Genomic DNA, 27,519 nt, shown 5'->3' with positions numbered 1-27,519 from the left:
CCCTCCTTCCTTTTCTTCTCTGACTCCTTCTTCACCTCCTCATCACCTCGCCTCCTTCTCGCTGCGCCTCCTGATCCTCGTCTCCTTTCCTTCCTCCAGGTGTTCGGCGTCTCCCCGAGGTGGACCAGCGCGCCGCCGGCGCCCACGTGCACTACACGCTGCTGCTGGCCTGCGTGCTGGTGGCCTTCTGCCTGGGCGCCATCTTGTCGGGCTTCCTGGTGTCGTGTTACTGCGGCCGCAGCGCCGCCCGCCGGGCGCGGCGGCTCGGCAAGGAGCCGGAGGCCGCGCTGCCGCACGCGCTGTCGCTGCGCTCGCTCGCCAAGCTCAACGGGCTGCTGGACGGACAGCCTAAGGTGGGCGGGGCTCTGGGAGGGGGCGGGGCTTCATACCTTTTTATCTCATAATTAGGGTTAATTTTCTGTTTCGGAAATTCCATATGTACCTGCGACAGAAATGATAATGATGATAATAATAATAATAATAATAATAATAATAATAATGATAATAATAATAACTCCAGTTCTCTAAGTCTTACAGGTGGAGACTGAAGGATTCAATACATAAAAGAACAATAAAAAGAGATTATGAACAGATGGCAGACAGTAGATTCAAAATGAAAATATAAAACCAAAAGTTTTCAACAAATCTAGAACGATTGTGATTTTCGTTTCGGCCTCCCAATTTATTTTTTGAAATCCTTTCTTGACATAAGAACATAAAGAACTTTTAAATTAGCTGATAAAATACATCACAAAGCTTCAATAACAAAGTCGGAGGAAAACTTGTCCGCACAACGTGAAGCGTTGCATTGTGGGGGAGCAGAAACACTTAAAAAAATACCAGCTGGTAAAAATACATAATTCTGTTGCAGATTTTTACAAAAAATCAAGCAGAAGGAATAAAAAATGTTCTCTTTTTTTTATTTGCTTCACGAATCAAAAGAACGACACTTTGGTGAAAGATCCGTTCACGACACTTCACAATATGTCTAAATGAGTGAGACGGTGACCTTTGACCCCGCTGGTTAAACCAGGTCCTCGTTGCACTGCGTGGAACACGATCACGTGAAACTCTTCTTCTTCTTCTTCTTCTTCTTCTTCTTCTTCTTCTTCTTCTTCTTCTTCTTCTTCTTCTTCTTCTTCTTCCGTTCTGCCGTCCCGCAGGAAGACAAGCTGTACAGCTCCTTCATCCCCAACGGCCGGGCGGAGCCTCCCCTCCACAGCCCCGGGCACCAGGGCCTGCAGCCGGGGGACCCGGACCTCAGCCTCTCCCAGGTAGGACGGCTCACCTTGGGGGGCCATTTAATGCCGCTGCAGCAGTGGGCGTGGTCTCTGGGGAAAGGGGCACTTGTTGTGACCTCATTCATACATCCTGTGGTGCTCCTGGACTCTGACCTCTGACTTCTGCTTAGTCTCTGTCTCAGGTGGACGGAGATCTGTCGGGCCTCCCCACGCCGGCCTCCACCCCGGAGCTCCCCATCAAGAACATGAAGGCCCTGCGGCACCATCAGTACGAGAAGAACCAGAACTGCAACAACGCCAAAGACCCTAAGTCCGGGTCCGGACTGGGTTTTGTGGCCGTGGTCGGGAACTCGTTGAGCCAGCAGGCGTTCCCGTTCTCTCACCGCCACGGTTTGAGCAACGGGGCGGCCCACGGAGCGGGCGCCTCCTCGACTTCGCTGCACCTCCCCGAGGAGAGGAAGGTCTTGCATGAGGAGCGAGCAGGAGGAGGAGTACCCCTTCACCACCACTCCCAGCAGTCCCTTCCCCAGGCGGTGGTGGACGTGTCGGCGCTGGACGAGCTGCTCAAACACATCCATGAGGTCAGCGCGTCGGGCACCGGCGGCATCAAGGTCCTCACCTCCACATCCTCGTCCTCCCTGTTCCCCGGGCCCTCATTGTCCTCCGGCGGAGGAGGACATCACCACCACCACCACCACCACCACCATCCTCATCATCATACCAGCAACAACCCCCACGGCCCGACCCGCACCCACCACTACAACCACAGCCACCACCACAGCAACCAGCACAACAACAACAACCAGCAGCAGCAGATCCCCGAGACCGAGGCCGCTCCGTACTACAGCACCTCCACGCTGCCGAGGGACGGCCTCCCCAAGCGCCTGGACGCTCCCGCTCACAACTCCAGCTCGTCCTCCGCCTCTTCCTCCTCGTCCTCCAACAACCCCACCTCCTCCACCTCCATCCCTTCCTCCTCCTCGTCCACTCCGCTCCAGCAGCAGGTGATTCCGGAGAGACCCGACGACGGGAGCGGCGGCGTCTCCGTGACTCGCCACCTCTCCCAGCGCCACTCGCTCATCAAGATGGGCAGTGGGGGCGGCGCCGTGCCGCGCCACCACAGCTTCAACCACCGGGGGGCGCACTTCCTCGCTCGGATGAACACCAACAGCAGCAGCAACGGGCCCCCCAGCGCCTGCCTGACGCGGCAGCACAGCTACAGCGAGGGGCCCCACGGGCAGCGGGCGGCCGTCATCCGGAGGACGGCGTCGCTCAAACCGCAGGTTCCCCCGAAACCGCTGTTTCTCCCTAACGCGGCGACGTCACCGGTAGCAGGGGCGGGAAAATACAACTACTGAGACTGTGGGAGGAGGTGGCGCCATTCCAACATGGCCGCTCACAAAGAAGAGCGCTCCCAGATGACAAAGTGGGCGCATCGATGGGACGAAAAGGACACAAAGGAGACTTTGAGCTTTTTGTGCCCATCACCCCTCGTTGCGATGACGGTGACGTTTCCCGCTGAGAGGACGCCGCCCGCCGCCTCTCTGCGTCACGGCCGCGTTGTGGCTGCTTGAGCCGGAGAGACTTGACGAAAAGCAACACCATCTCTGACTCATTTCTTCGAGGTGGGTATGGTGGCTCGTGGCGGATCAGGACGGCTCGTGGCGGCTTTCCCCTCATGACCGACTGCGGACCAAAGCCGGCTCAGACTCGTCTGAGAATCATTCCAAAAGCAGCGCGAAACATTTTAATGATTCAAAAGGAGTCCCCAAGGCCCGAGGTGGCCTAAAAAAGAAAAAATCCTTGATTAATGCAGTTTTCTTACGAGCGCTTTGATCTAATGTCCCCGGTTGTTGCACCTCAGCACGAGGCCCAAGATTTCATTAGCAAAGATTCCTCCAAAAGAAAGCATGGGATCGGTCCACTGCACAGACCGACGTGAAGCGACTCCGGCGCCGCTGGGAGGGTCGGACGCGTCTCCAGGACTTTGAGGCGGCGTCTCTCTCGCCAGAAGAGAGATTAAACATAAAAACAGCCGGAGGGTCTTTCCCTTCGTTTGGAACTCTGTTTGTTTCTCTGAATATGAAACTGGGTTCTCTTGGTTTTAGGCTTCCGGAGACGGAGGAGGAAATGTAAACGTGAGACTCCAGATGAATGTTTGTACCACATTGGTATCTAAAACGCTGCTGGAGCCCGGTAGTCTGATTCCCTACAATTAAAGTCATGCACTCCGCAGTTTGTATGTTAAATCACAAAAGTAGTCTTGAATTGATAGGACCTAATTTGCTCTTATTTGCATCCAGAGCTCAGTCTTCTACAATGTGTGTTCAACTGGACGAATCGTGTTTTGAATCCACTTTGAAGTTCTGGGTTTCAATTAAGGGCGGCCGACAATTTTTTAGGCAACGGAGATGAGCAACACTGCCGGCAAACGGCAATAACCTGGAACAACCCGGAATGAATGAATGAGGAGCTGCATGGACCTGAAGCACAGCCGGCAGAGTTGACCTCCCGTGTTGCTGCGTTTTGTTGCCGTGCAGAGGTTGATCAACTTTGAGAACAGTCCGGAACACGAGCGCGATGTTTAGCATGAAAGTAGACGTAAACGTAGAAGAAGAACCGGTCAGAGGTCGTCTGGAAGAGTGATGTGGTGCGTTCAGGGACGCTCTGAAATGGACTCACGACGGCAGAGAAGCTGTGAATTAAAGAGATAAATCATAGCTGAGATACAAACTACGAGATAATGTAAAATTCACGCTTTTCAAATTCAGCCCACTCTGAAGAGAAACGACAGGTTTGATGAATCGTTTGCACTGTTGGGACCGTTTATCAGGAAATACAGATGAAAGAGGCAGATATCTGGAGGGAGGTAATTCATCTGAAAGCTGACGGAGAAGAAATTACTTCAACGTGAGGTCACTCACAGTCACTGACCTAGAGCCCGAAGGTCACGCTGAACAACTCTGCTGTAAAAACACCAACGAGCCAAAAGAGTCAACCACGACCTCTGACCTCTGTGAAGCGCGAGAGACAGATTAGCATCAGTTATTACACATTCTGTTTGTTTGTTTGGGTCCCAGATAGACATCCAGCAGCTGCTCACACACACACACACACACACACACACACACACACACACACACACACACACACACACACACACACACACACACACACACACACACAGACAGATTAAGCAATAAGAAGCCCCGGTGATGCTGCAGCAGAGCGTTAGTGAAGTATCTCTGCACCAAATGATGCAACTTTGAGTCCAGCAGCACCAGACGGACAGAGGGGGGGGGGGTGTTTTATATTCCGCTGCGTCTTCAAAGCAGACCGAGTGATGTTTTGTTCAGGTTCAGTGAGATATCGATTCCTGCTCCATGAAACAGACGAGGTTACCTCATCACAGCCACCAGGCCAGCGCTGCTCACTGGGAAGAGGAAGCAGAGACCAGTTCCACACTGGGAAGAGGAAGCAGAGACCAGTTCCACACTGGGAAGAGGAAGCAGAGACCAGTTCCACACTGGGAAGAGGAAGCAGAGACCAGTTCCACACTGGGAAGAGGAAGCAGAGACCAGTTCCACACTGGGAAGAGGAAGCAGAGACCAGTTCCACACTGGGAAGAGGAAGCAGAGACCAGTTCCACACTGGGAAGAGGAAGCAGAGACCAGTTCCACACTGGGAAGAGGAAGCAGAGACCAGTTCCACACTGGGAAGAGTCAGTGTCTCCAGAGGAGGAAACAAAAAGGGTCCCTTCTGTTCCACGAAGCAGTTTATAGAAAGTTCTGCTGGTCTGGAGTCTGTTAAGTCGTTAAAGACACAACAGGAGAACTCTGTAGATCAGTGCTTTACGTATATGTAGGATAGATTTACATATATATTTATATATACATATATGTATGTGTATATATATAATATATATAACCAATTTCAGAGAAGTCACCGTCAGTTGGTGAAACTTGTTGGAGATTTAAAATCGTAAAAACAAAAGGATATTTTGATGAATCAACATGAAATAAACAAGGCTTCTTAATGAAGCTGACAGGACAACAAATTCAAAGAGTTTTCCCTGATGACAGGGAAGTGATTATCATTTGAATATGTCGCCTTTGTTGTGAACATTTACATACTTCTGACATTTCCTTCATCAAACCGTTAACCCGCTAAAGGAACTAATATTCAGGCTAATGGAAACAATAACTGATCTGATTTTGCACGTTCATCTCTGGTGTCTCAAACTACACATTGTGCTCAAAAACTGGCAGTGATTTTTTTTTTCTTTCAGGAAGTTCCTGAATCAAATCTTTTCTTTGTCGATTTTAGACGGGAACTCAACCAGACAACACGTCCCTGTGCGTATAGAAGAGGGGTCAGGCATACCGGGTCCTTCAGAAGAGGGGTCAGGCATACCGGGTCCTTCAGAAGAGGGGTCAGGCATACCGGGTCCTTCAGAAGAGGGGTCAGGCATACCGGGTCCTTCAGAAGAGGGGTCAGGCATACCGGGTCCTTCAGAAGAGGGGTCAGGCATACCGGGTCCTTCAGAAGAGGGGTCAGGCATACCGGGTCCTTCAGAAGAGGGGTCAGGCATACCGGGTCCTTCAGAAGAGGGGTCAGGCATACCGGGTCCTTCAGAAGAGGGGTCAGGCATACCGGGTCCTTCAGAAGAGGGGTCAGGCATACCGGGTCCTTCAGAAGAGGGGTCAGGCATACCGGATCCTTCAGAAGAGGGGTCAGGCATACCGGGTCCTTCAGAAGAGGGGTCAGGCATACCGGGTCCTTCAGAAGAGGGGTCAGGCATACCGGGTCCTTCAGAAGAGGGGTCAGGCATACCGGGTCCTTGAGAAGAGGGGTCAGGCATACCGGGTCCTTGAGAAGAGGGGTCAGGCATACCGGGTCCTTTAGAGGAGGCGTCAGGCATACAAGGTCCTTGAGAAGAGGGGTCAGGCACACCGGGTCCTTCAGAAGAGGGGTCAGGCATACCGGGTCCTTTAGTAGAGGGGTCAGGCATACCGGGTCCTTTAGTAGAGGGGTCAGGCATACCGGGTCCTTTAGTAGAGGGGTCAGGCATACCGGGTCCTTGAGAAGAGGAGTCAGGCACACCGGGTCCTTCAGAAGAGGGGTCAGTCATACCGGGTCCTTGAGAAGAGGGGTTAGGCATACCGGGTCCTTGAGAAGAGGGGTCAGGCATACCGGGTCCTTTAGTAGAGGGGTCAGGCACACCGGGTCCTTCAGAAGAGGGGTCAGGCATACCGGGTCCTTTAGTAGAGGGGTCAGGCATACCGGGTCCTTCAGAAGAGGAGTCAGGCACACCGGGTCCTTCAGAAGAGGGGTCAGGCATACCGGGTCCTTTAGTAGAGGGGTCAGGCATACCGGGTCCTTTAGTAGAGGGGTCAGGCATACCGGGTCCTTTAGTAGAGGGGTCAGGCATACCGGGTCCTTTAGTAGAGGGGTCAGGCATACCGGGTCCTTTAGTAGAGGGGTCAGGCATACGGGCAGATATCATCTTTCATAAACACTGAACACAGAACTGTACTGGTCTGCTACGGACAGGAAGCAGCAGCTTGTTTTATTTTTTAAAAAAGTTTTTTTTTGTATAAGGATGCACTCGTAACCTTGAAAATAAATGTGTTTATTATTCATTTGGTGGTTCTCTAAACGTGCTCTCTGTGACATCATCACTGATGATGTCACAGCGCCCCCCGGTGGGCCACAGCAGAACCACAGTGTAATGATGTCACATGTTTACCTTCCTGCTACTCATGAACAATGTGGACGACGGTGTAAATAAAGGCTTCTGTGGAATATTCCTCCGAGTATGGCGCTTGTTTTTTCAGGGGACCATCACAACCCGGGTCACTCTGGGCTGGTCTGCAGATGGGGTGAGGGAGGTCATTGAAGGGGCTCTGGGGGCTCTTTGAGTGACTTTGGGAGTCCTTGACATGGTTCTTCCTTTTGGTATTAACCCGAGTCCTGGATCGGGGTTCAAGGTGCTTCAAGTCTTCAAGGAGGTTCCCAGAATCCTTGTTGGGGGTCCAGCGGCCTTCGAGGAGGTCCAGGTAGAAACACCTGAACCATAGCGGGACGTTTTAAGGTTTTTATATTCACGGTTTGGATCGATTCAACTTCGAAACAACATTGCAAGTTTTTTTTTAAAGAAAATACATCCATAAACAATATTTAAATTCATTAACTCCATTCAGGTGACTTTTTATCTGCAGATCTGCCTTAGTGGAGAGTAAACTAAAATAAAGGATATTTCTCTTTACACTGGTTTCCCAAGAAGCCGTTTGAGAAAGTGTGATGCTGCCACCTGCTGGTGTAAAACAGCAATTCAAGTAAACCTCAAGCTTGTTTTTAGAGATATTCTCAGTTGTTTCCAAACATGTTTGTTGTTGTTGTTGTTGCGTTCAGAAGCACAATCTTTACATATTAACATCCTGATTTTACATCTAAAGGGTGAAAGTGACACATGATTTCCAGACCTTCAGAGAACCTTCAGGATCCAGAAGGAACAGAATATTTTTACACATTACTCGTGAAGTCAGACCAGACTCAGGTGAGTTCGATGAGGTTTATTTAGTTTCTGCGTCTTTCACGGTGAGTTAGCGGAGACATTTTCCCTTTAGATGCCAGATTAGTTCTTGTGCAATGCATCCTGGGACATGTAGGCACGGCTCCGCAGCAGACTACATTAACCACCTGCAGCGAGGTAAAGAAGGGTTTCCCTTCAAGATGAATGAAACGATCTTTAGTGGACACGGAAAGAGAACGTTCGACGCATCTGCTTCCTCCAGTGTGTAAAAAAAATATATAGAAAAATACAATTTATAAATAAGTCTTTTCTTCCTCGTCATGTTCACCCGACATGGAACAATCCCAAAAGTTCAGTTTGTTTCTGTAAAATGTTGCAGAGGTTCAGTTAACAGCAGCAGAACATGAGGAGACGACTCCTGAGGAGACAGGAGACGACTACTGAGGAGACAGGAGACGACCATGAGGAGACAGGAGACGTCTACCGAGGAGACGACAACCGAGGAGACGACAACCGAGGAGGCGTCTACCAAGGAGACAGGATCGTCTACCGAACGCCCATGTGGCTGCGACCACCTGTAGACTCACCTCTTCAGTAGTCGCCTCCTCGGTGGACGTCTCCTCAGCTCTGTGGCGTTTTCTGCCCCACGTGGGTGCGAATGTGCCGCTTGTAGTTGGAGTTGTCGCTGAACCGGCGACCGCACTCGGCGCAGCAGTACGGCTTCTCCCCCGTGTGGATCCTCAGGTGCTTCTGGTAGCCGTCGAACCGCGTGAGCCTCTTGCCGCAGATGTCGCAGGTGTACGACCTGTCCAGCTTGGTGTCCGCCTTGCGGTGCACCTGCACGTGCTTCGCCCAGTGGCCCCTCTGGGCGAAGGCGCGGCCGCAGATGGTGCAGATGTACGAGTCCACCACCTCGGACAGCAGCGCATCCAGCTCTGCGCAGTCCGGCCGGCCGTTGCCGGAAACCAGACCCGAAGCGTCCAGGTCCAGGTCCAGGACCCGGTTCTGCTGGGCCGAGGGGCCCGGCAGGGGGTCCGGGTCCGAGTCGTCCGGGTCCCGGCTCTTGGAGAGCAGGGAGGTCGAGCGGTCCTCGTCCACGTCGACCGGCTCGCTGCTGGCGGCGCCGCTCTGGAAGAACACAAACTTGACGTCGCTCTGCTCCTCCTGCTCCTCCTGCTCCCCCTGCTCCTCCTGCTCCTCCTGCTCCCCCTGCTCCTCCTGCTCCCCCTGCTGCTCAGCCGGCCAGAGCTCCTCCTCCTTCTCCTCCTTGATGGGAGGAGCCTCCATGTCGCTGAGACCAGAGCTCCAGTCCTGCTGCTCCTGGAGCGCTGCCAGACAGGTAAAGGTAGACAGACAGACAGTCAGACAGGTACTAATGCAGGTACACCAGTAACGTCAGACAGACAGACAGGCAGACAGGTACTGTTGTAGCTCAGGCAGACAGGTAGACAGACAGTCAGACAGGTACTAATGCAGGTACACCAGTAACGTCAGACAGACAGACAGGCAGACAGGTACTGTTGTAGCTCAGGCAGACAGGTAGACAGACAGACAGACAGGTACTGATGCAGGTAAACCAGGAACGTCAGACAGACAGGTAAAGGTAAACAGACAGACAGGCAGTACTGTTGTAGCTCAGGCAGCCAGACAGGCAGACAGACAGGTCCGGGCTCACCTGACTCCTCCCCCTGCAGACACACCTGCGGCTTCCGGCAGAGCTCCAGCAGTCGGCGCTGCCGGTGGATCTCCAGCTTGGAGCGGGAGATCTCGTCCTCGTACTCGGCGATGGTTCTCCCGAACACCCGGAAGATGTCCTCCGCGGCGGCGGTTAGCCGCTGCGTGATGAGCAGCCGCAGCACCTCGATCTGAGACATGTTGTTGTTGTTGTTGTTGTTGTTGTTGTTGTTGTTGTTGTTGTTGTTGTTGTTGCGGACTGACGGCGAGGAAACGGGAGGAGTTCGCTCTCCGCGGCGTCGTGGTCAGTTGTTTACTCGCTGCACTTCCGGGTTGAAGGCTTTCGCGCATGCTCAGTGAGCTCTCCAGTGTCACCGCTGAGTTCCATGTTTCTACCGCCACCTGCCGGCCGGAGGGTGTAATGTACTATAGATGTAATATCTAATGTACTGTATGTATTATATAATGTACATATGTAATATCTAATGTACCATAGATGTATTATATAATATCTTATAGATGTATTATCTAATGTACTATAGATGTATTATATAATATCTTATAGGTGTATTATCTAATGTACTATAGATGTATAATATAAGATGTGTTGCATATGGATCCAGACACACAGGTTAGTGGGTGTAAAGGGTAAATAAAGCAGCGTAGCACTAAATGTAAATGTAGAGATGATTTCTACTGGAAACTATTCAATTCATTTCTCTCTTGAAAACATGACAATGAGGTTTGATTTCCACTTGTAAGAACGTAAACATAACAAGATGAACGAGGAAATATTCCTACTCACACGTGTTCAAATAATTAATAAATTGTTCTGTTTTTAGCTTGTTTATGTATTCTTGTTGTCACTTTGTGTCTCTTTGTAGTGGTTCTTTCATCTCACAAAGCCTCCACACACACACACACACACACACACACACACACACACATATTCATTCAGAGGGGCGGAGCCACAGAGACCATGTGATGCAGGAAGTGAAGCCTGAAGTTTTCAGAGGTGAAAGTTCAGCTTCGTTTAGAGTCGACGGAGCGGAAGAGAAGCTGACGGCTGAAGCAGGGTGAGTGTGTGTGTGAGTGTGTGTGTGTGTGTGTGTGTGTGTGTGTGTGTGTGTGTGTGTGAGTGTGTGTGAGTGTGTGTGTGAGTGTGTGTCTGCGTGTGTGTGTCTGCGTGTGTGTGTTACTTCCTGTCCTCTCGTCTGGTTTCTTGTCGTCAGCGCTCAGTGTTCCTGTTTATCTCTCAGACTGACTTCAGATCAGAAGATGAGCGGCTGTGAGGAGGAAGAGGAGGAAGAGGAAGGCAGGGCAGCGTCTCTGGTCTCCGGCTGTCTGTCCATGATGAGCGATTGCTCCAAAGACCTCATCGTGAACTTCCGTCATGAAGCTTCAGCCTCAAAGTCAGAACTCTTTTTCTCCTCTGATCAACTTTTCTTCTGTTTGTAGATTTCTGTTTTCTAAATATTCCACTGGAATGTTTTCATAACTAAAGTAAACGTTCACCTTCCTCTTCGTCTCAGTGACGTCGTCTCAGAGCACCAATACACACTTTAAACCTTCTCCACGTCTCAGTAACAGTTCATGTGTTCAGATCTACTTTAACGTCTTTGTTGTCATCAAAGATTCATTCTGAATAATAACAATAACAATAATAATAATAAAACCTCTTGATGTTTGCAGACTTCAGTCTGCAGCATCCGTCTGTCTGTCCATGACGAGCGATCGGTCTAAAGGTTTTCCTCCTCACTTCAGTGAAGCTGGACCCTCAGACTCAAAGTAAGAGACTGTTTTACTGTCATCTGACCTGATGAAGACGATGTATTAATGATGAAGACTAGATGTTCTGCTCAAAGGTTCATCCTCCTGATGCAGAGCTATGAGAGCAGATCCTGGTTCAGACTCAGTCTCTCTGCTTCCAGAGCCTCAAACTACAGAAGTTTACTTCTGAACACCTGAGAACCTTTTTCAGACCCGGCAGCTGCTTCTGGAGCCACGAGGTCACGGAGAAGAAGATGAAGCTCAAAGGTCCTCTTACTCATCCAGAGCTTTCACCTGAAAGCTCTGGATGAGTAAGAGGACCTTTGAGTTGAGAAGATCCAGAATAACCTCGTGGGCAGAACCGATGTCAAAGCGATCAGCTGACAGGAACAGGAAGTGGTCGACTGCTCATCAGCTTCATGGTGTTTGAGCTCATGCTTCATTTGACAGCCGACAGCAGAAAGAGACAGAAAACAGACGTGAAGAAGCAAAGCGCTCTCGTTCATTTAGTGATGAATGTCTCCACAGAGAGAAGAGGAGTCTTGTTCCTGAGCAGGACCTGAAGTCCAGAACCAGAACCAGAACCGGAGCTGCAGCCGGTGAGCGCAGCGCTGCAGGAGTTAGTTTAAGGAGCTGCACTCAACACTCAGACCACACCAGTGAAGAGCTGATCAACCACTTCCAGTGAAGGAGTAAAGTCCACGAGAAGGAAGTCTTATCAGAGCTGCTCCCTCTGTCCACATAGACGCCCGTTAGTGCACGTTAGTGCACGTTAGTGCACGTGAAGATAAGATAGTCCTCTGTTCGTCCCACAGAGGGGACATGACCAGGTCACAGCAGCAGAGAGGACAATGCAAACAAACAAACAAACAAACAAACAAACAAACAAACAAGAGGCTTAAAGTACGGAAGTACTGAACACCGTCAGTAACATACAAGCAAAATATATAGTTTAGTACATGAGAGAATTCAAATAGCTCCAACGAGACCTCACCTGAATGTTCTCTGTTCTAAACCCTCTCTGACTAAGTCAACCTTTGATTTGAGAACATTACATGTTGGATGTTCACATGTTAATGTTCACATGTTGGATGTTCACATGTTGAATGTTCACATGTTGGATGTTCACATGTTAAATGTTCACATGTTAATGTTCACATGTTGAATGTTCACATGTTGGATGTTCACATGTTAAATGTTCACATGTTGGATGTTCACATGTTGAATGTTCACATGTTGAATGTTCACATGTTAATGTTCACATGTTGGATGTTCACATGTTAAATGTTCACATGTTGGATGTTCACATGTTGAATGTTCACATGTTGGATGTTCACATGTTAATGTTCACATGTTGGATGTTCACATGTTAAATGTTCACATGTTAATGTTCACATGTTGAATGTTCACATGTTGGATGTTCACATGTTAAATGTTCACATGTTAATGTTCACATGTTGAATGTTCACATGTTGGATGTTCACATGTTAAATGTTCACATGTTGGATGTTCACATGTTGAATGTTCACATGTTGAATGTTCACATGTTAATGTTCACATGTTGGATGTTCACATGTTAAATGTTCACATGTTGGATGTTCACATGTTGAATGTTCACATGTTGGATGTTCACATGTTGAATGTTCACATGTTAATGTTCACATGTTGAATGTTCACATGTTGGATGTTCACATGTTGGATGTTCACATGTTAATGTTCACATGTTGGATGTTCACATGTTGGATGTTCACATGTTGAATGTTCACATGTTAATGTTCACATGTTGAATGTTCACATGTTGAATGTTCACATGTTGAATGTTCACATGTTGAATGTTCACATGTTAATGTTCACATGTTAATGTTCACATGTTGGATGTTCACATGTTGAATGTTCACATGTTGAATGTTCACATGTTAATGTTCACATGTTAATGTTCACATGTTAATGTTCACATGTTGGATGTTCACATGTTGAATGTTCACATGTTGGATGTTCACATGTTGAATGTTCACATGTTGAATGTTCACATGTTGAATGTTCACATGTTGAATGTTCACATGTTAATGTTCACATGTTAATGTTCACATGTTAATGTTCACATGTTGAATGTTCACATGTTGAATGTTCACATGTTGAATGTTCACATGTTGAATGTTCACATGTTAATGTTCACATGTTGGATGTTCACATGTTGAATGTTCACATGTTGTGCTGGTTTGTTGGTTTTTAGAGTTGCACTTTACAGCTGCATCATTTCAAGTTGAAAACATCAAAGGGAGGACATTTTCTAACCTTTACTTCTCTACTTGTTCTCTCTTGTTCCTCTGGTTCAGCAGATGAAGGTCTGCAGGAGGTTTTAGAAGAACACAAACTCAGTCTGAAGAAGAGATGTGAACGTGTGACTGAAGGAAGTGCTGAAACAGGAAGTGGAACCCTCCTCAGAAGGATCTACACTGAGCTCTACATCACAGAGGGCCAGAGTGAAGAGGTCGATACCCAACATGAGGTGAGGCAGCTGGAGTCATCCTCCCAGAAGAAGCTCCTCCATGACACTCCCATCAAGTGCCACGACATCTTCAAAGCCTCAGCCGACCAGCAGAGACGCATCAGAGTGGTTCTGACCAACGGCGTCGCCGGCGTTGGGAAAACCTTCTCGGTGCAGAAGTTCACTCTGGACTGGGCCGAGGGTTTGGAGAACCAGGACGTGGGTCTGGTGGTGGTGCTTTCGTTCAGGGAGCTGAACTTGATCAGAGGTGAGATCAGTCTCCTCAAGCTGCTCCATGAGTTCCATCCAACATTACAGAAGCTCCCAGCAGAGGAGCTCTCTGTCTGCAAGCTGCTGTTCATCTTTGATGGTCTGGACGAGAGCAGACTCGCTCTGGACTTCATCAACAATGAGGTCGTGCGTGATGTCACCCAGAAGGCGTCGGTCAACGTGCTGCTGACGAACCTCATGGAGGGGAACCTGCTTCCATTGGCTCTGGTCTGGATAACTTCCAGACCTGCAGCAGCCAATCAGATCCCTCGTCCTCTTGTTGACCGGCTGACAGAAGTACGAGGCTTCACCGACGCCCAGAAGGACGAGTACTTCAGGAGGAGATTCAGTGATGAAGAGCAGTCCAGCAGAATCATCTCACACATCAAGACCTCCAGGAGCCTCCACATCATGTGTCTAATTCCAGTCTTCTGCTGGATCACTGCTACAGTTCTGGACCACATGTGTTCCACAGACCAGAGAGGAGAGCTGCCCAAGACCCTGACCGACATGTACTCCCACTTCCTGCTGGTCCAGACCAAGAAGAAGAAGCAGAAGTACCCTGAGGGACATGAGACGAGTCCTCTGGAGCTGATGGAGGCCGACGGGGAAGTTCTCCTGAAGCTGGGGAGGCTGGCGTTTGAACATCTGGAGAAAGGAAGCCTCATGTTCTACCAAGAAGACCTGGAGCAGTGTGGCCTCGATGTCACAGAGGCCTCGGTGTTCTCAGGAGTCTGCACAGAGATCTTCAGAAGAGAGAGTGTGATCTTCCAGAAGACCGTCTACTGCTTCGTTCATCTGAGTGTTCAAGAGTTCCTGGCTGCCGTCTACATGTTCCACTGTTTCACACACGAGAAGATACCGGTCCTGAAGGACTTCATGAGACAAGACTACTCTGATACAGACCTGGACGTCTTCCTTAGGAGAGTCGTGAAGAGATCCCTTAAAAGTAAAAATGGCCACCTGGACCTGTTTGTCCGCTTCCTTCATGGCCTCTCTCTGGAGTCCAACCAGAGACTCGTAGGACGCCTGCTGGGTCAGACAGACAACGGTCCAGAAACCATCCGGAGAGCCATCAACAACCTGAAGGAGATGAACAGTCATAAGATCTCTGCCGACAGAAGCATCAACATCTTCTGCTGTCTCATGGAGATGAACGAACCCTCAGTCCATCAGGACATCCTGGAGTTCCTGAAGTCAGAGAACCCATCAGAGCAGGAACTCTCAGAGATCCACTGCTCAGCTCTGTGCTACATGCTGCAGATGTCAGAGGAGCTTCTGGATGAGTTGGACCCAAACAAGTACAACGCACCACCTGAGGGACAACGGAGACTGATTCCAGTCGTGAGGAACTGCAGAAGAGCTCAGTGAGTTCAGATGAGATTAACTTCATGAATTGTTGTACATCAGTTCAGTAGTTTAGTTCTTCTAATATAGAAACTATAAATTGCATATTCTTAAAATAATGTTTTAGTTGTAACCAATAAACTACTAGTGTGAGCTTATTCCAGAAGAAGAGCTCTCTTACGTTTCAGAAGACTATAAGACACCCTTAGAGATGTTGGTAGGAATGTACAACACAAAAACCAGGTTTACTTGTTTTTTGTTACAAAATAAAGATTGTGTGAAATAGTAAATACATCTTCAAAAAAAATAAAGAAATGTCAAAAGTCCTCCAAAGATCAAAGAGCCTTCAGACCCAAAAATACCGGATCAATGAGGGAATATTATCATCAATGAACCCCAGAAGGCTTCATGAGCTTCAAGGCTTCACTTCCTGCTCTCCTGCTGGAGATGAAGGTGTGAGAGAGTCAGAGTTCACCTGCAGTTCACAGCAGCGCCTCAGTTTCACCATGTTTCTAGATATTTGTTTGATCGTCAGTTGGATGAGTCAATGCATGAATTGATTCTTGAAGGACATGAACGAGAGAAGGTTTGGTGAGCTGCGTCCTAACACGAGAACAGCCTACAAGAAGGAGAGTTCTTGTTTCATGTGACAACCAGTGAGATACGATCAGCTGATCACGGATGTCAACAGCTAATCTTCATCAAAACAGGAAGTAGAAGTGCATCTTTAGTCTCCTCTTTGTTAATATTGTATCATATGTTTTATCTTGACAGACTTTCTAACTGTGGACTCTCAAAGACTGACTATGAAGTCGTGGCCTCGGCTCTGAAGTCCAACCCCTCCCATCTGAGAGAGCTGGACCTGAATCGCAACGACATCCACAAGGTTGCCGACGTGAAGCTGCTGTCTGCTGGACTGGAGAGTCCTCACTGTCGCCTGGAGGTCCTGAGGTCAGTTCACTGACTGCAAGCTTTCAGGAATTGTCTGAAAACAAAAGAAAAGCTCATTGATGAGGACATCGTCGTGTTGAGCTACACATTCAAACATCAACACGTCTGATTGATTATAAATTAATAATGATCTTTACCTTTAATTCTTTGTTCAGGTTGGTGAACTGCAGCTTGTCAGAGATCAGCTGTTCTTCTCTGGCCTTCGTTCTGAAGTCCAACCCCTCCAGTCTGAGAGAACTGGACCTGAGTGAGAACAAGCTGAAGGATTCAGGAGTGAAGCTGCTGTCTGCTGGACTGAAGAGTCCTCTCTGTCGACTGGAGACTCTGAGGTCAGTTCACTGACTCTGTTACTATTAGAGATAACAAACGTTCATATAATAATAATGTAATCACTTGGCTATTGGGCTTCAGCCTCGGTTTGTCCAGAGTGGACACCATGTTGGAGCATCAGGTGGCTCCTGGTCTACCTGGTACACACCAGGCTGACCAGGACACGCTGGACGGGTTATATCTCCCAGAACAATACTGCGGTGAGGTCGGCCTGAGACCTAGAATATGCAGATGAAAATAAATGGAATATTTAGGATTTCTGTTAAATGATCACACCTGTAAAGGGAAGGTCATCTGAACTAGAACGTTTACTTGAAAGTATATCTTGCTTTCTGTTGATTCAAATGTGTATTAACGAATAATATCTGGTCATTAATATTGATCTTGAAGAACACAAGGAGGAACACACAAATAACAAAACTTATTTGTACCAGTTTAAAGGATCAATATTACAATCACCAGAGAACCAACTATACAATTTTATTTGACAAGATCTCTCGATGAAGATGAAGTTTTCACTCAGTTTATCTGACTTCTGTTTATTTCTAACTTTTTTAAAGTCATCTATCCTGGTGATTTGAACATAAACACACAATTCAAATGAATTGATAAATGAAATGAAAACCTCAGCACATCTGATTGATTATGAATCATTCTGATCTTCATCTTTTATTCTTTATTCAGGTTGAGGGGATGCGGCTTGTCAGAGATCAGCTGTTCTCCTCTGGCCTCGGCTCTGAAGTCCAACCCCTCCAGTCTGAGGGAACTGGACCTGAGACAGAACGACCTGCAGGACTCAGACGTGGAGCTGCTGTGTGCTGGACTGGAGAGTCCTCTCTGCAGACTGGAGGCTCTGAGGTCAGTAGAGTCGGAGTCGGTCCGTGAGTTCATGTGAATACGTCTGTTGTTGTGTTCAACTGTGCAGGAAATTACGCCGTCTATCAGCGGACAGCATCTCCACGTTCAGAGACAGACGAGTCCTCACTCGTCAGTCTGATCTGTTCTCTCAGGAGAACGTCTCCAAGATGACACGTTCACATGCCTCTGAGGCTGTGGTTTTTATCAGCTCTAAAGCCTCACAGCACTGAACGCCTGTTTCTGCAGTTGTGATGCGTTCAGGGCCCTCAGCTCTTCATGTCACTGTGTACTTGTGAACGCTGCCGAGGGAACATACCTGATGTACAGAGAGTCTGCAGCTGTGAGAGCTCAGAGCCTTTGGAGACACTGATCCATCTCTTCTTCTTCTGCTTCTCCTCCTCCTCCTCCTCCTCCTCCTCCTCCTCCTCCTCCTCCTCCTCCTTCTTCTTCTTCTTCTTCTTCTTCTTCTTCTTCTTCTTCTTCTTCTTCTTCTTCTTCTTCTTCTTCTTCTTCTTCTTCTTCTTCTTCTTCTTCTGCTCCTTCTTCTCTCCTCAGGTGGGAGGGATCTTCCTCAGAGGTCGTCTGGCTCTGATCATCAGATCCTCAGTGGATCTGGACTCCAGCAGGACTTAGTGTCGTCCGTTGGTTGACAAAAAAGTCTACAAAAAATAGTCATGACAAAAAAAGTCGGTCATACTTTTTTTTGGTCATAGTTTTTTTGTCATACTTTTTTTTTGTTGATTTATTTTGGTCATACTTTCTTTTTTCTCCATAATTAGTTTTTTTGTGTCAGAAATGAGCTTCTATACATATCAGCTTGTAACAAACACAAAATATGAAACCTGAATTGAATCTGACGGACGGATTAATATTCATGTTTAACGTCCATGAATCATGTGACCAGGAGCAGAAGGACCTGACTCTGCTTCTTCTCACTTCATTACTTTCATGTTGTGACTCTGCTCGTCGTCTCGCTTCATGTCTGAACTGTGAGGAGTGAAAGTTACCTCATCGTTCATGTTCTGGTTCCACTGGATGGAGCTGCATTCACTTCATAATGTTCTGACAGGAAGAGCAGCGATCCTCTCACAAGCCATCAAACTATTTACAATCCATGTTTTCATGTATTTTATACTCAAAGCTCTTTTTCCTTCTGGAACAATAAAGTTCAACTGAACCTGAAACGGAGTCGTGGTCTTCAGTTACATCCTGTTACCCGAACCGCAGATTCATTATTTAAACTCAGCGTGAATGAACGACATGAACACATGAATATGACACATTTACACCACTTTTACACAACTTTGGGGATTTTATTTTCTTCAAGGACTTTTCCAACTGTCACGTCTCCCAGCCTCCAGTGAACCGGCGCTGCAGGTCTCTGGTTTAGGATGAAACTTTCCAACCAGATGAAAGTTCTTCACCTTCAAGCTCATGTCGGTCGGGTTGGCTCTGAAAATGTCCCAAAATCCCCGGCGTTGCCTTCACGTGGTCGGGCCCCTCCTCTGACACGAGTGTTTGTGGAAGCAGGACCGCTGGCTGAAGCGCCGGCCGCAGCCGGAGCAGCGGTACGGCCGCTCGCCGGTGTGCGTGCGCAGGTGCACCGTGAGGTTTCCCTTCTCCACGAAGCCGCGGCCGCAGTGCGCGCAGGAGAACGGCTTCTCGCCCGTGTGGCCGCGGACGTGCCGCACCAGCGTCGCCCTCCGGCCGAAGCTCTTGCCGCAGACGGCGCAGCCGTGCGGCCGCTCGCCGGAGTGGATCCGCATGTGCGTCCGCAGGTTCCCCCGCAGGGTGAAGCCGCGGCCGCAGACGCTGCAGCGGAACGGCGCCGAAGACGCCGGCGCCGGCGCCGCCTGCTCGTGGGCCCCGAGGTGCCGCTTCAGGTTCTCCGTTGTCTTTCGGACGCGGCTGCTCGGCGGCGTCCGGCGGCCCCGAGGTGAGCCCTGCGCTCCCCCCGCCGGCCCCGGCGGCTCCTGGGGGCCCGCGGCCGCCGCTCCTCTCCAGTAGTCGCCGCTGTCGTCGGTGTCGGAGGACTCGGCCTCCGGAGCGAAGTCACCGCTCGGCTCCGGAGCGACGCACAACTCGACCACAACTTCCGCTTTGACGTCAGCCGGCGAGGCGGCGGCGTCCGGCCCCTCAGGCTTCACCCAGGAGGACGCCTGCAGACAAGCTGGAGGGCAGCACAACCCAGGAGGAAGAAGAGTTTTTATGAATGAATGAATGACTTAAAATCCTTCAGAGTGAATCCAGAACTGACTAACTGATTAACTTTAATACCGAATGAAACCTTTTCAAGAAAAATGTTTCAGATACTTCTGATAGTTTCCTTCATTTGGAGTCACTTTAAGTTCATTTAGCTCAAGGTTCTTCTGAGCTTTTGTGTTAACTGTCATTTACTTTGAAGGGTTAACAGTATTTACACGTTAATATATTTTGTAGTACTGTTGTTTTTGTCAGGAGTACTTTCACACAGAACGGTCTATTTGTATACTTATATACAAACAGTATTGGGATAAAACCTGACAGTAATTAACAGTATAACACTTCATGTTACTGCTCTATTTACTTCGACATGTACACATGAAGTAAACGGTTAAACGTCACAATAAACGAGCGTTAAACGTGGTAACTGAAGGGACTCGAACCCGCGGTCCTCTCCTCCTCCAGGCCGTGCAGCTGCCGCCGCTGCCGGTCGATCTGCTCCCGGTACCGGGACACGGTCCTCCCGAACTCCCCGAGGATGTCGTCCACCGCCGCCGCCAGCCGCTCGCGCAGGAACCGCCTCAGGGTCTCCGTCTCCCCCGCGGAAAGCTCCTCCAGCCCGGGGAGCGCCGCCATGTCGAGCCGGTAACCAGGACCTTTAATTTAATGTGTTTTACGCTTAAAGGACCTTTAATTTATGTGTTTTAAGCTTAGAGGACCTTTAATTCGATGTGTTGTTGTTTAACGCGGACCGAGCGCTTCAGATAAGACGGTCCGGCTGGGAAAGGGTGTCGTAAAGAAACAATGCCTGATGATCAAAGGTTCCGGGCAGGACAAAAGTTACCTGTTTTATATTTTTGAAAAGGTGACACCAGGTGAGAGAAATATTCATTATTTTACCACTGTAAAAATACATTTAAAAAATCAGTACTTTATATATTGCGAGGTAGTTTAATGTGTAACTACCTGGTAGAAGGTAGAACACCGGCACCCGGAAGTACTTTGACCTCTCTGTTTGGATAAGATGGCGGCTCCCTGAAGAGGCTGCTTCTCTATTTACCGACGTTCCTCCCGTTTCAACAAGTAAACCGAGCCAACCGGTCCGCTTAACGGGACCAGAGACCTGAGAACATGTCGAGAGCCCAGAAGCTGAGATCTCTAGTGGAGCAGCGACTCACTGCGGCTGCGCAAGAGATATTTGGGCTGTTTGAAAGAACGATAGCAGAGTACGAGGAGGAACTTTCTGCTTCTAGAGACGAGAACGAGCGACAACGGAGACTACTGGACGCTGTTTTCAACCCGGAAGTCCGGGTCCACAGAGCAGGTTGGTTCTGTTGGTTCCTTCATCTCTTTAACCTGATGGAACCAGTTCTGGAGGAAGTATTCACATCATGTACTGAGGTAGAGTTACAGGTACTGAAGTATTCACATCATGTACTGAGGTAGAGTTACAGGTACTGAAGTATTCACATCATGTACTGAGGTAGAGTTACAGGTACTGAAGTATTCACATCATGTACTGAGGTAGAGTTACAGGTACTGAAGTATTCACATCATGTACTGAGGTAGAGTTACAGGTACTGAAGTATTCACATCATGTACTGAGGTAGAGTTACAGGTACTGAAGTATTCACATCATGTACTGAGGTAGAGTTACAGGTACTGAAGTATTCACATCATGTACTGAGGTAGAGTTACAGGTACTGAAGTATTCACATCATGTACTGAGGTAGAGTTACAGGTACTGAAGTATTCACATCATGTACTGAGGCTAAATTATAGCTTCGTCTTCAAAAATCCTCTAAAAAAGCCAGATATATTCGCTTTTTAATCGGTGCTTTAAGCTTGTTCACTCACTACCATAACCACCTGCTATGTCGCTATCTGCTATGTCGCTATCTGCTATGCCGCTATCTGCTATGTCGCTATCTGCTATGTCGCTATCTGCTATGCCGCTATCTGCTATGCCGCTATCTGCTATGTCGCTATCTGCTATGTCGCTATCTGCTATGCCGCTATCTGCTATGCCGCTATCTGCTATGTCGCTATCTGCTATGTCACTATCTGCTATGTCACTATCTGCTATGTCACTGTGGTACATTCACACACCGTGTTTTATGTTTTTCAGGGTTTCCTGCAGACCTCAAGAAGTTTCCATTGTTCAATGACAAGATTCTCCATGAGCAGCAAGACTGGACCTCCAGTCTGGACCAGGAGGACCCAGAGCCCCCTCACATTAAAGAAGAACAGGGGGAACTCTGGACCAGTCAGGAGGAAGAGCAGCTTCAAGGGCTGGAGGAGGCTGGCATCAAGTTCAAGAGTGAAGATGATGAAGAGGAAGCTCAGTCCTCACAGCTTCATCAAAGACTAATTGAACAGGTGGAAACAGAAGCTGATGGAAAGGACTTTGGAGGACCAGAACCAGACAGCAAGGCAGATCCAGGTAGACATCCAGGACCTGATAAAATGTCACATTCCCCTGAGACTGAAGACCGTGATGTCGGTTTGAAGCTCTGGAGGGAAACTCAGTCTGGTTTTAATACACTGAGAGACGATGAAGTCGGCGACGCCACCAACCAACCCTTCATCTTCTCCGAGTGTAACGCGTCGGTGAGGACGGACCGTCTGCAGAGCCACGTGAACGCGGCACAGAAAGCGTTCGCCTGCCAATTTTGCGATAAAACATTTACAAAGGGCTCAAATTTGACGAGGCACTTGAGAGTTCACACGGGAGAGAAGCCGTTCGCCTGCTTCGTTTGCCACACCGGTTTCGCCCTGCGCAGCACCTTGGTGAACCACATGAGGGTCCACACCGGGGAGAAACCCTTCGGCTGCTCGGTTTGCGGCAGGAGATTTTCAAAGAAGACCAATCTGACCACACACGCGGTCATCCACACGGAGGAGAAACCGTTTAAATGCAGCGGTTGTGACAAGACGTTCACTTTGTCTTCACAGGTCAAAAAACACAAGTGTAAGAGCCGGAGCTTTGATATCCAGTACTGAGCTTTCAGAGACTTCCTCCCTGAAAATAGATATTTATGTACATCTTCTCAAGCACTTCATCTTCAGTTGAGCAAAACGTCTTTATATCTTAAAATATGATGGATTATAGCACGCAGTACATGTACACAAGAAACATAAAAGTAATAATACAAATACATACAAGTATTCCTTACTGTGACGTCATCTCTCTTGTTACTATTGTTGTTGATTCTATTGTTTGTATTTACTGTGTAAAATGCCTTGAGTACCTCTTGAAGCGCAACACACATACAATGTATTATTATTATTATTATTATTATTATTATTATTATTGTTATTATTATAACAAAAGGAAGAAGTGGTTATTTAGTTTTTTTGTGGACAACTTCACTGGAAAGACCAAACTCGACACTGTGGTGGAGAACTCAACCTGCAGGTGGCAGCATTGCAGCGTCGTGGTTGAGAACTGCCGTAAAACCGCGAAGAAGAAAAAGAAGCCGAAGAAGAAGAAATACCGGAAGCGTTTTCTCTGACAGGCTGAGCAGGTAACGGACCCGAGGAGAGGCGTCCAGAGGCGGGTGAGCCCGGCCTTCCTCCCGGTTCGGCCCGTTCGTCCTCTGCGTGTCACCGGAGAGCGTGCACGTTTTTGAGAATCTGAACGCGAAACGAAGCGCGCCCCCGGGGGGGTATACGGACACGGAACGCGGCCGCGCAGCGGGGGCGCGCTAAAACCGACCGAGACCGCTGTGCGCGTGTTGTGGACCTTCACTGTCACGACGCACGCGCGCGTGTCCCAGTGGACTCTGGAAGCTTGCGTGCGTGTTTTCAAACGCGTCCAATTGTCTCGCGGCTGCGCGCGCAGCTCTCGCGGTCCGCGCGCCCGCAGGAAGTAGAGTCTGAATAACTGCAGAGAGATTCTGGCTTTTCAACCGGAACCAAAGAGGTTTTATTCTCTTTAATCTGCGATTTAATGAAGTAAAAGTACTCATACCACACCGTGACAGTACTCTGTGTACTCGTTGTAATACTTCTGCTTCAAACGTGTGTATTGGTGCTCGATAGTTAAACATTGTTGTTGTCACGTTTTTGTTTCAGACACTTTTATTCTCTGCACGACGCAGACGATTTAAAGTGTTGCATGCATTGTGTTCTGGAGGTGGGAATCACGATATTATCACCATACTTAAATTATTACACGATATTATCACCATACTTAAATTATTACACGATATTATCACCATACTTAAATTATTACACGATATTATCACCATACTTAAGTTATGATACGATATTATCACCATGCTGCGATACATTGAGTATTGCGATTTTGTTACTTTTTTTAAACCGTAAATTGTCCCAAAAAGACAAACTTTGTCAACATATTTGATCTAATAAAGTTGATTCATGCTTTTTTTTATGCAATTGGTGGACTGAAAAATAAATTAAATTCATTATTGTCGGACCAAAATCTAATTGATTAAATGAAAGGTACGTGGCGTCTGCGTATCGATACAATATCGCCTGGCAAAATATCGCGATACTATGCCGTATGGAGTTTTTTCCCACCCGTGTTGTATTCATGCAGCTTTTGAGTGCATTGTTCTCTCTTGTGATCAGCATGAAGACAATAACACTTCATCACCAGCTTCATTAACGTCTCACCGCTCCTCTCCAGGTTTTGGCGACCGAGCCGAGGTCCTTCGGCAGATTAAACCCCGCCCCCTTTCTGCCGCCGCAATGCCGCGCTACAAATCGAATCCGGACAAGCGCAGGAAGAAGGACGCGGAGAGAAAGAGAAGAGCTCGCATGGCGGAAACTCTGCAACAAAGAGAGAGTCGCAGGAAAAAGGACGCGGAGAGAAAGAAAAGAACTCGCTTGACGGAAACGTTGCAGCAAACGGAGTGTCGCAAAAAAAAGGAGTTGGACAAAAGGAAAACAGCTCGCATGACGGAAACGCAGCAGCAGGCCGAGTACCGACGGGCACTTTACATCACGAAGAAGCGCCAGCAGCTCGCCAACGAGACGCCGGAGGCCGCAAAGCGCCGCAAAGACTCGCACAGGATAGCCATGGCGCAGCGCCGAGCCCGGCGCAGGGCGGAGGCGGCAGAACTCGGCGGAGCTCTGCTCAGACGGGCGACGGTCGAGCATCGAGCGCACGAGTCGTCGTCGTTGTTGGAGGGGGCGGAGCGTCGCCGGGCGCTGCACAGACGGGCGATGGCGCGGCGCCGAGCACAAGAGGCGCCGGAGGCGGCGGAGCGCCGCCGGGCGCTGCACAGGCAGGCGATGGCGCGGCACCGGGCGGGGCAAACGCCGGAAGCGGCGGAGCGCCGCCGGGCGCTGCACAGGCAGGCAATGGCACGGCGGCGAGCGCGGCAGAAGGCGGAGGCCGCCGGACGCGGTCGGACCTTTCATGTACAGCACAGAGCCGCCGGGTCTCCACGTGAGTGTTTTCACTTCATGCTACTGTGATCAACACTCTGTGGTGCTCGGCCTTACAGGACAGGAAGGAGATGAGTTTCCTCCGTAGGGCTCAGCCTGCCGTTGACATGGGAAGTTGTGTAAAGAGGAAAATAAGAAACATTATGTCACAGTCCGAATCCGTATGGCCCTGACTGTATCATGGTACAACAGTCAGAGAGCAGTGGTTATTGGTTCACATCCTAATACCTTTAGGAGGTCTCGGTGCCACCGTTTGGACTTGTGTGCTTTTCTTTACTGCTGTTAGACTGTGAGGTTTCAGGGCTCGTCCTTTGGGGTGGAAGGGGCTGCTTGGTGCTGCGTAGTCTTGTAGCTCCAGGATGCTGGGGTCTGGTTTGACGATCAGGTCCTCGTGGATGATGGGGTTGAACAAAGGGCCTGAAAGGACGGGTTACATGCAGAGAAGAACTCCCCGAGGGGATTAATGAAAGGATCACCTCTCTTTCTCTTTAATGTTTTTCATTATCCTCCACAGATGTCCACCAGCTGTTGGTGAGAAGAGAGCAGTGGGACGTGAGCTCCAGTCTGGACCAGGAGGACCCAGAGCCCCCTCACATTAAAGAGGAACAGGAGGAGCTCTGGACCAGTCAAGAACTGGAGGAGGCTGATGTACATTTCCCCTTCACTTCCGTCTCTGTCAAGACTGAAGAGGAAGAGGAAGCTCAGTTCTCACAGCTTTATGAAAGCCAAACTGTGGAGGACAGAGAGGCGGAGCATTTGAAGACAGAAGCTGATGGTTCAGAACTAGCCAGAAAATCAAATCGAGACAGTCCTTTGGTGCGAGCTACCCATGAGGCTTTAACCTACTCTGAATGTGAGACTGATGACAGTAGAGACTGGGAGGAGAGTCGGAACTCTCTGCAAAACAATGAAGTACCTGTAAGTGATGTGAACTGTAGTACTGGAAGTACATCAATCCGCTCCTCTGAATGTGCTGGAAGCTTTGGGAACAGGAGACATCTGAGAAAACAAACTAAATCCGAAACAGGGGGCGAAATATTTCTTTGTTCAGTTTGCGGCAAAAGATTTGCTCGCCAAAGTGTTCTGAGACGACACTCGACTGTCCACACGGGAGAGAAACCGTTTAGCTGTTTGGTTTGTAGTAAAAGATTTGCACACGACTTCAACCTGAGAACACACTTGACTGTCCACTCCGGGGAGAAACCATTTAGTTGTTCAGTTTGTAGTAAAACATTCACACTGAAGCAAAATCTGAGACGACACTTGGCCACTCACACAGGGGAGAAACCATTTAATTGCTTAGTTTGTGGTAAGAAATTTGCACAAAAGGGACATCTGAGACGACACTTGACTGTCCACACGGGGGACAAACCCTTCAGTTGTTCCTGTTGCTGTAAAACATTCACACAAAAAGGAGATCTGGAACGACACCTGACTGTCCACACGGGGGAGAAACCACTTAGTTGTACAGTTTGCAACAAAAGATTCACTCGGCTCTGTTATGTAAAAAGTCACAAGTGTGTTGGTTAGAACAGCCGAAATTATTGAGACGGAAATTGTCGTCAGGGTTGAAGGACTGAAGGAAAAGAATCAACACTGATCAGCTCGACTATCCGCCGGCACAGACTCCAAAGTAAGCTCTCGTCTTTCAGCTCTGAAGACACTACACAACAGTTTGGAAGCTGTTATTTGTCTCTACAGTATTTTGTAATTTTGCATGTCATTAAAATAATTATTGAATATTATCAAGCTTTTAAAGTGTCCTCTATACACTAGAGTGCAAGAAATTATTCCGTTTTCAAGCTACTGTAGAGGCTGTAAAGCAGTGCCTTGCACCACAGTGGACAAGAGAACGGGAGGAAGCAATTACATCTTGAAATAAAGTGTTTGAAGTACGAAAGAAGAATCCTAGTTTTCAGAATCTTAATGAGTTTAACAAGGTTAGCTACTTCCTACAGGTGAACCACAACCATCAGACACACACGCAGCGCAGCCTCCTGACGGCCTGGAGCTGTTTATTTTTTATACATTGAAAACTAGCTTTGCCAAATAAAGACAAAGGTCAAATGTAAGTTGAAGACATTCTCTGTTCAAAGTTGTTGTTTTTGTCACAGTTGAGTACATAACTCTGGTCCCTGCAAACAATGGTGAGCTGCTCAGAAGGGGACTCACCTGTCCACATAGCTGAATGTGAACAGGTGAGTCCCCTACCTGTGGTATGTGAACAGGTGTGTCTCATACCACACCGTTTCTTTTGTGTACATTGTTCGTGTTTTTTGCTTCTCGGAATGAAAACAGAAGAAAAGGAACTCGCTGTGTCTGCAGCTCTTTATTGGCTTTATGAAAACAACACAAAGGGAACGCAGATACATTTAAACATTTCGCAGTGCCAACCTTTCCTGAAGTGGTGTCTTTTATGTCTTCTTTGTATA

General features: G+C 48.5%; 5 protein-coding genes across 6 annotated transcripts in view; 4 read left to right on the top strand and 1 right to left on the bottom strand.

The window, feature by feature from the left end:
• The window catches only part of LOC137781853 (semaphorin-6D-like), a gene marked incomplete at its 5' end in the record, with an annotated part of 17,552 nt that extends 11,878 nt beyond the window's left edge, over positions 1-5,674 (top strand). Inside the window, 3 exons of the mRNA XM_068570839.1 lie at positions 100-353; positions 1,164-1,274; positions 1,412-5,674. Coding sequence (XP_068426940.1) covers positions 100-353; positions 1,164-1,274; positions 1,412-2,599 — 1,553 coding nt within the window. The remainder of the gene's footprint in view (positions 1-99; positions 354-1,163; positions 1,275-1,411) is intronic.
• A 2,127-nt stretch (positions 5,675-7,801) lies between these two features.
• LOC137781852 (zinc finger protein 271-like) lies at positions 7,802-23,196 on the bottom strand. The gene is made up of 7 exons (XM_068570838.1): positions 23,079-23,196; positions 20,110-20,322; positions 18,950-19,634; positions 16,414-16,519; positions 14,885-15,061; positions 9,452-9,737; positions 7,802-9,104 (listed from the first exon to the last, which is right to left on the bottom strand). The coding sequence occupies exons 1-7, from the start codon at positions 23,092-23,094 to the stop codon at positions 8,398-8,400; spliced, it is 2,190 nt and encodes a 729-aa protein (XP_068426939.1). The 5' UTR covers positions 23,095-23,196; the 3' UTR covers positions 7,802-8,397.
• On the top strand, positions 10,501-18,609 carry LOC137781856 (protein NLRC3-like). The gene is made up of 9 exons (XM_068570846.1): positions 10,501-10,526; positions 10,710-10,862; positions 11,143-11,238; positions 11,749-11,819; positions 13,560-15,345; positions 16,100-16,276; positions 16,432-16,605; positions 17,291-17,464; positions 18,020-18,609. The coding sequence occupies exons 2-9, from the start codon at positions 10,729-10,731 to the stop codon at positions 18,054-18,056; spliced, it is 2,649 nt and encodes an 882-aa protein (XP_068426947.1). The 5' UTR covers positions 10,501-10,526; positions 10,710-10,728; the 3' UTR covers positions 18,057-18,609.
• On the top strand, positions 20,101-22,823 carry LOC137781864 (zinc finger protein 771-like). The gene is made up of 3 exons (XM_068570856.1): positions 20,101-20,541; positions 20,691-20,990; positions 21,795-22,823. The coding sequence occupies exons 2-3, from the start codon at positions 20,798-20,800 to the stop codon at positions 22,667-22,669; spliced, it is 1,068 nt and encodes a 355-aa protein (XP_068426957.1). The 5' UTR covers positions 20,101-20,541; positions 20,691-20,797; the 3' UTR covers positions 22,670-22,823.
• Positions 23,130-26,832, top strand: LOC137781857 (zinc finger protein 550-like). 2 transcript variants are annotated; one of them, XM_068570849.1, is made up of 3 exons: positions 23,130-23,193; positions 24,324-25,088; positions 25,602-26,832. In XM_068570849.1, the coding sequence occupies exons 2-3, from the start codon at positions 24,386-24,388 to the stop codon at positions 26,615-26,617; spliced, it is 1,719 nt and encodes a 572-aa protein (XP_068426950.1). In that variant the 5' UTR covers positions 23,130-23,193; positions 24,324-24,385; the 3' UTR covers positions 26,618-26,832. The 2 variants fall into 2 exon arrangements, with proteins under 2 accessions (XP_068426950.1, XP_068426949.1); XM_068570848.1 differs by having other exon boundaries at positions 23,148-23,226.
• Positions 26,833-27,519: the final 687 nt, after the last annotated feature.

This window comes from Clinocottus analis, unplaced genomic scaffold (assembly GCF_023055335.1).
Source record: "Clinocottus analis isolate CAN_PGR_092001 unplaced genomic scaffold, fCliAna1.0.p SCAF_90, whole genome shotgun sequence".
NCBI classification, from domain to species: Eukaryota; Metazoa; Chordata; class Actinopteri; order Perciformes; family Cottidae; genus Clinocottus; species Clinocottus analis.
Note: the sequence above shows the minus strand (reverse complement) of the source record. Positions and strands in the feature narration are given on the sequence as shown.

Bases quoted from the DNA above. Each gene is read 5' to 3' on its own strand.
- LOC137781857 (XM_068570849.1), top strand. From the start codon at position 24,386: ATGCCGCGCTACAAATCGAATCCGGACAAGCGCAGGAAGAAGGACGCG. The intron at 25,089-25,601 runs GTGAGTGTTTTC...TATCCTCCACAG, and splicing joins CAGAGCCGCCGGGTCTCCAC to ATGTCCACCAGCTGTTGGTG.
- LOC137781856 (XM_068570846.1), top strand. From the start codon at position 10,729: ATGAGCGGCTGTGAGGAGGAAGAGGAGGAAGAGGAAGGCAGGGCAGCG. The intron at 15,346-16,099 runs GTGAGTTCAGAT...TTATCTTGACAG, and splicing joins AGGAACTGCAGAAGAGCTCA to ACTTTCTAACTGTGGACTCT. The intron at 16,277-16,431 runs GTCAGTTCACTG...TTCTTTGTTCAG, and splicing joins TGTCGCCTGGAGGTCCTGAG to GTTGGTGAACTGCAGCTTGT.
- LOC137781852 (XM_068570838.1), bottom strand. The intron at 9,738-14,884 runs GTCTGTATCAGA...CGCCGCGGAGAG, and splicing joins CTCCTAAGGAAGACGTCCAG to CGAACTCCTCCCGTTTCCTC. The intron at 9,105-9,451 runs GTGAGCCCGGAC...CCTGTCTGGCAG, and splicing joins TCTGCAGGGGGAGGAGTCAG to CGCTCCAGGAGCAGCAGGAC.
- LOC137781864 (XM_068570856.1), top strand. From the start codon at position 20,798: ATGTCGAGAGCCCAGAAGCTGAGATCTCTAGTGGAGCAGCGACTCACT. The intron at 20,991-21,794 runs GTTGGTTCTGTT...TATGTTTTTCAG, and splicing joins AGTCCGGGTCCACAGAGCAG to GGTTTCCTGCAGACCTCAAG.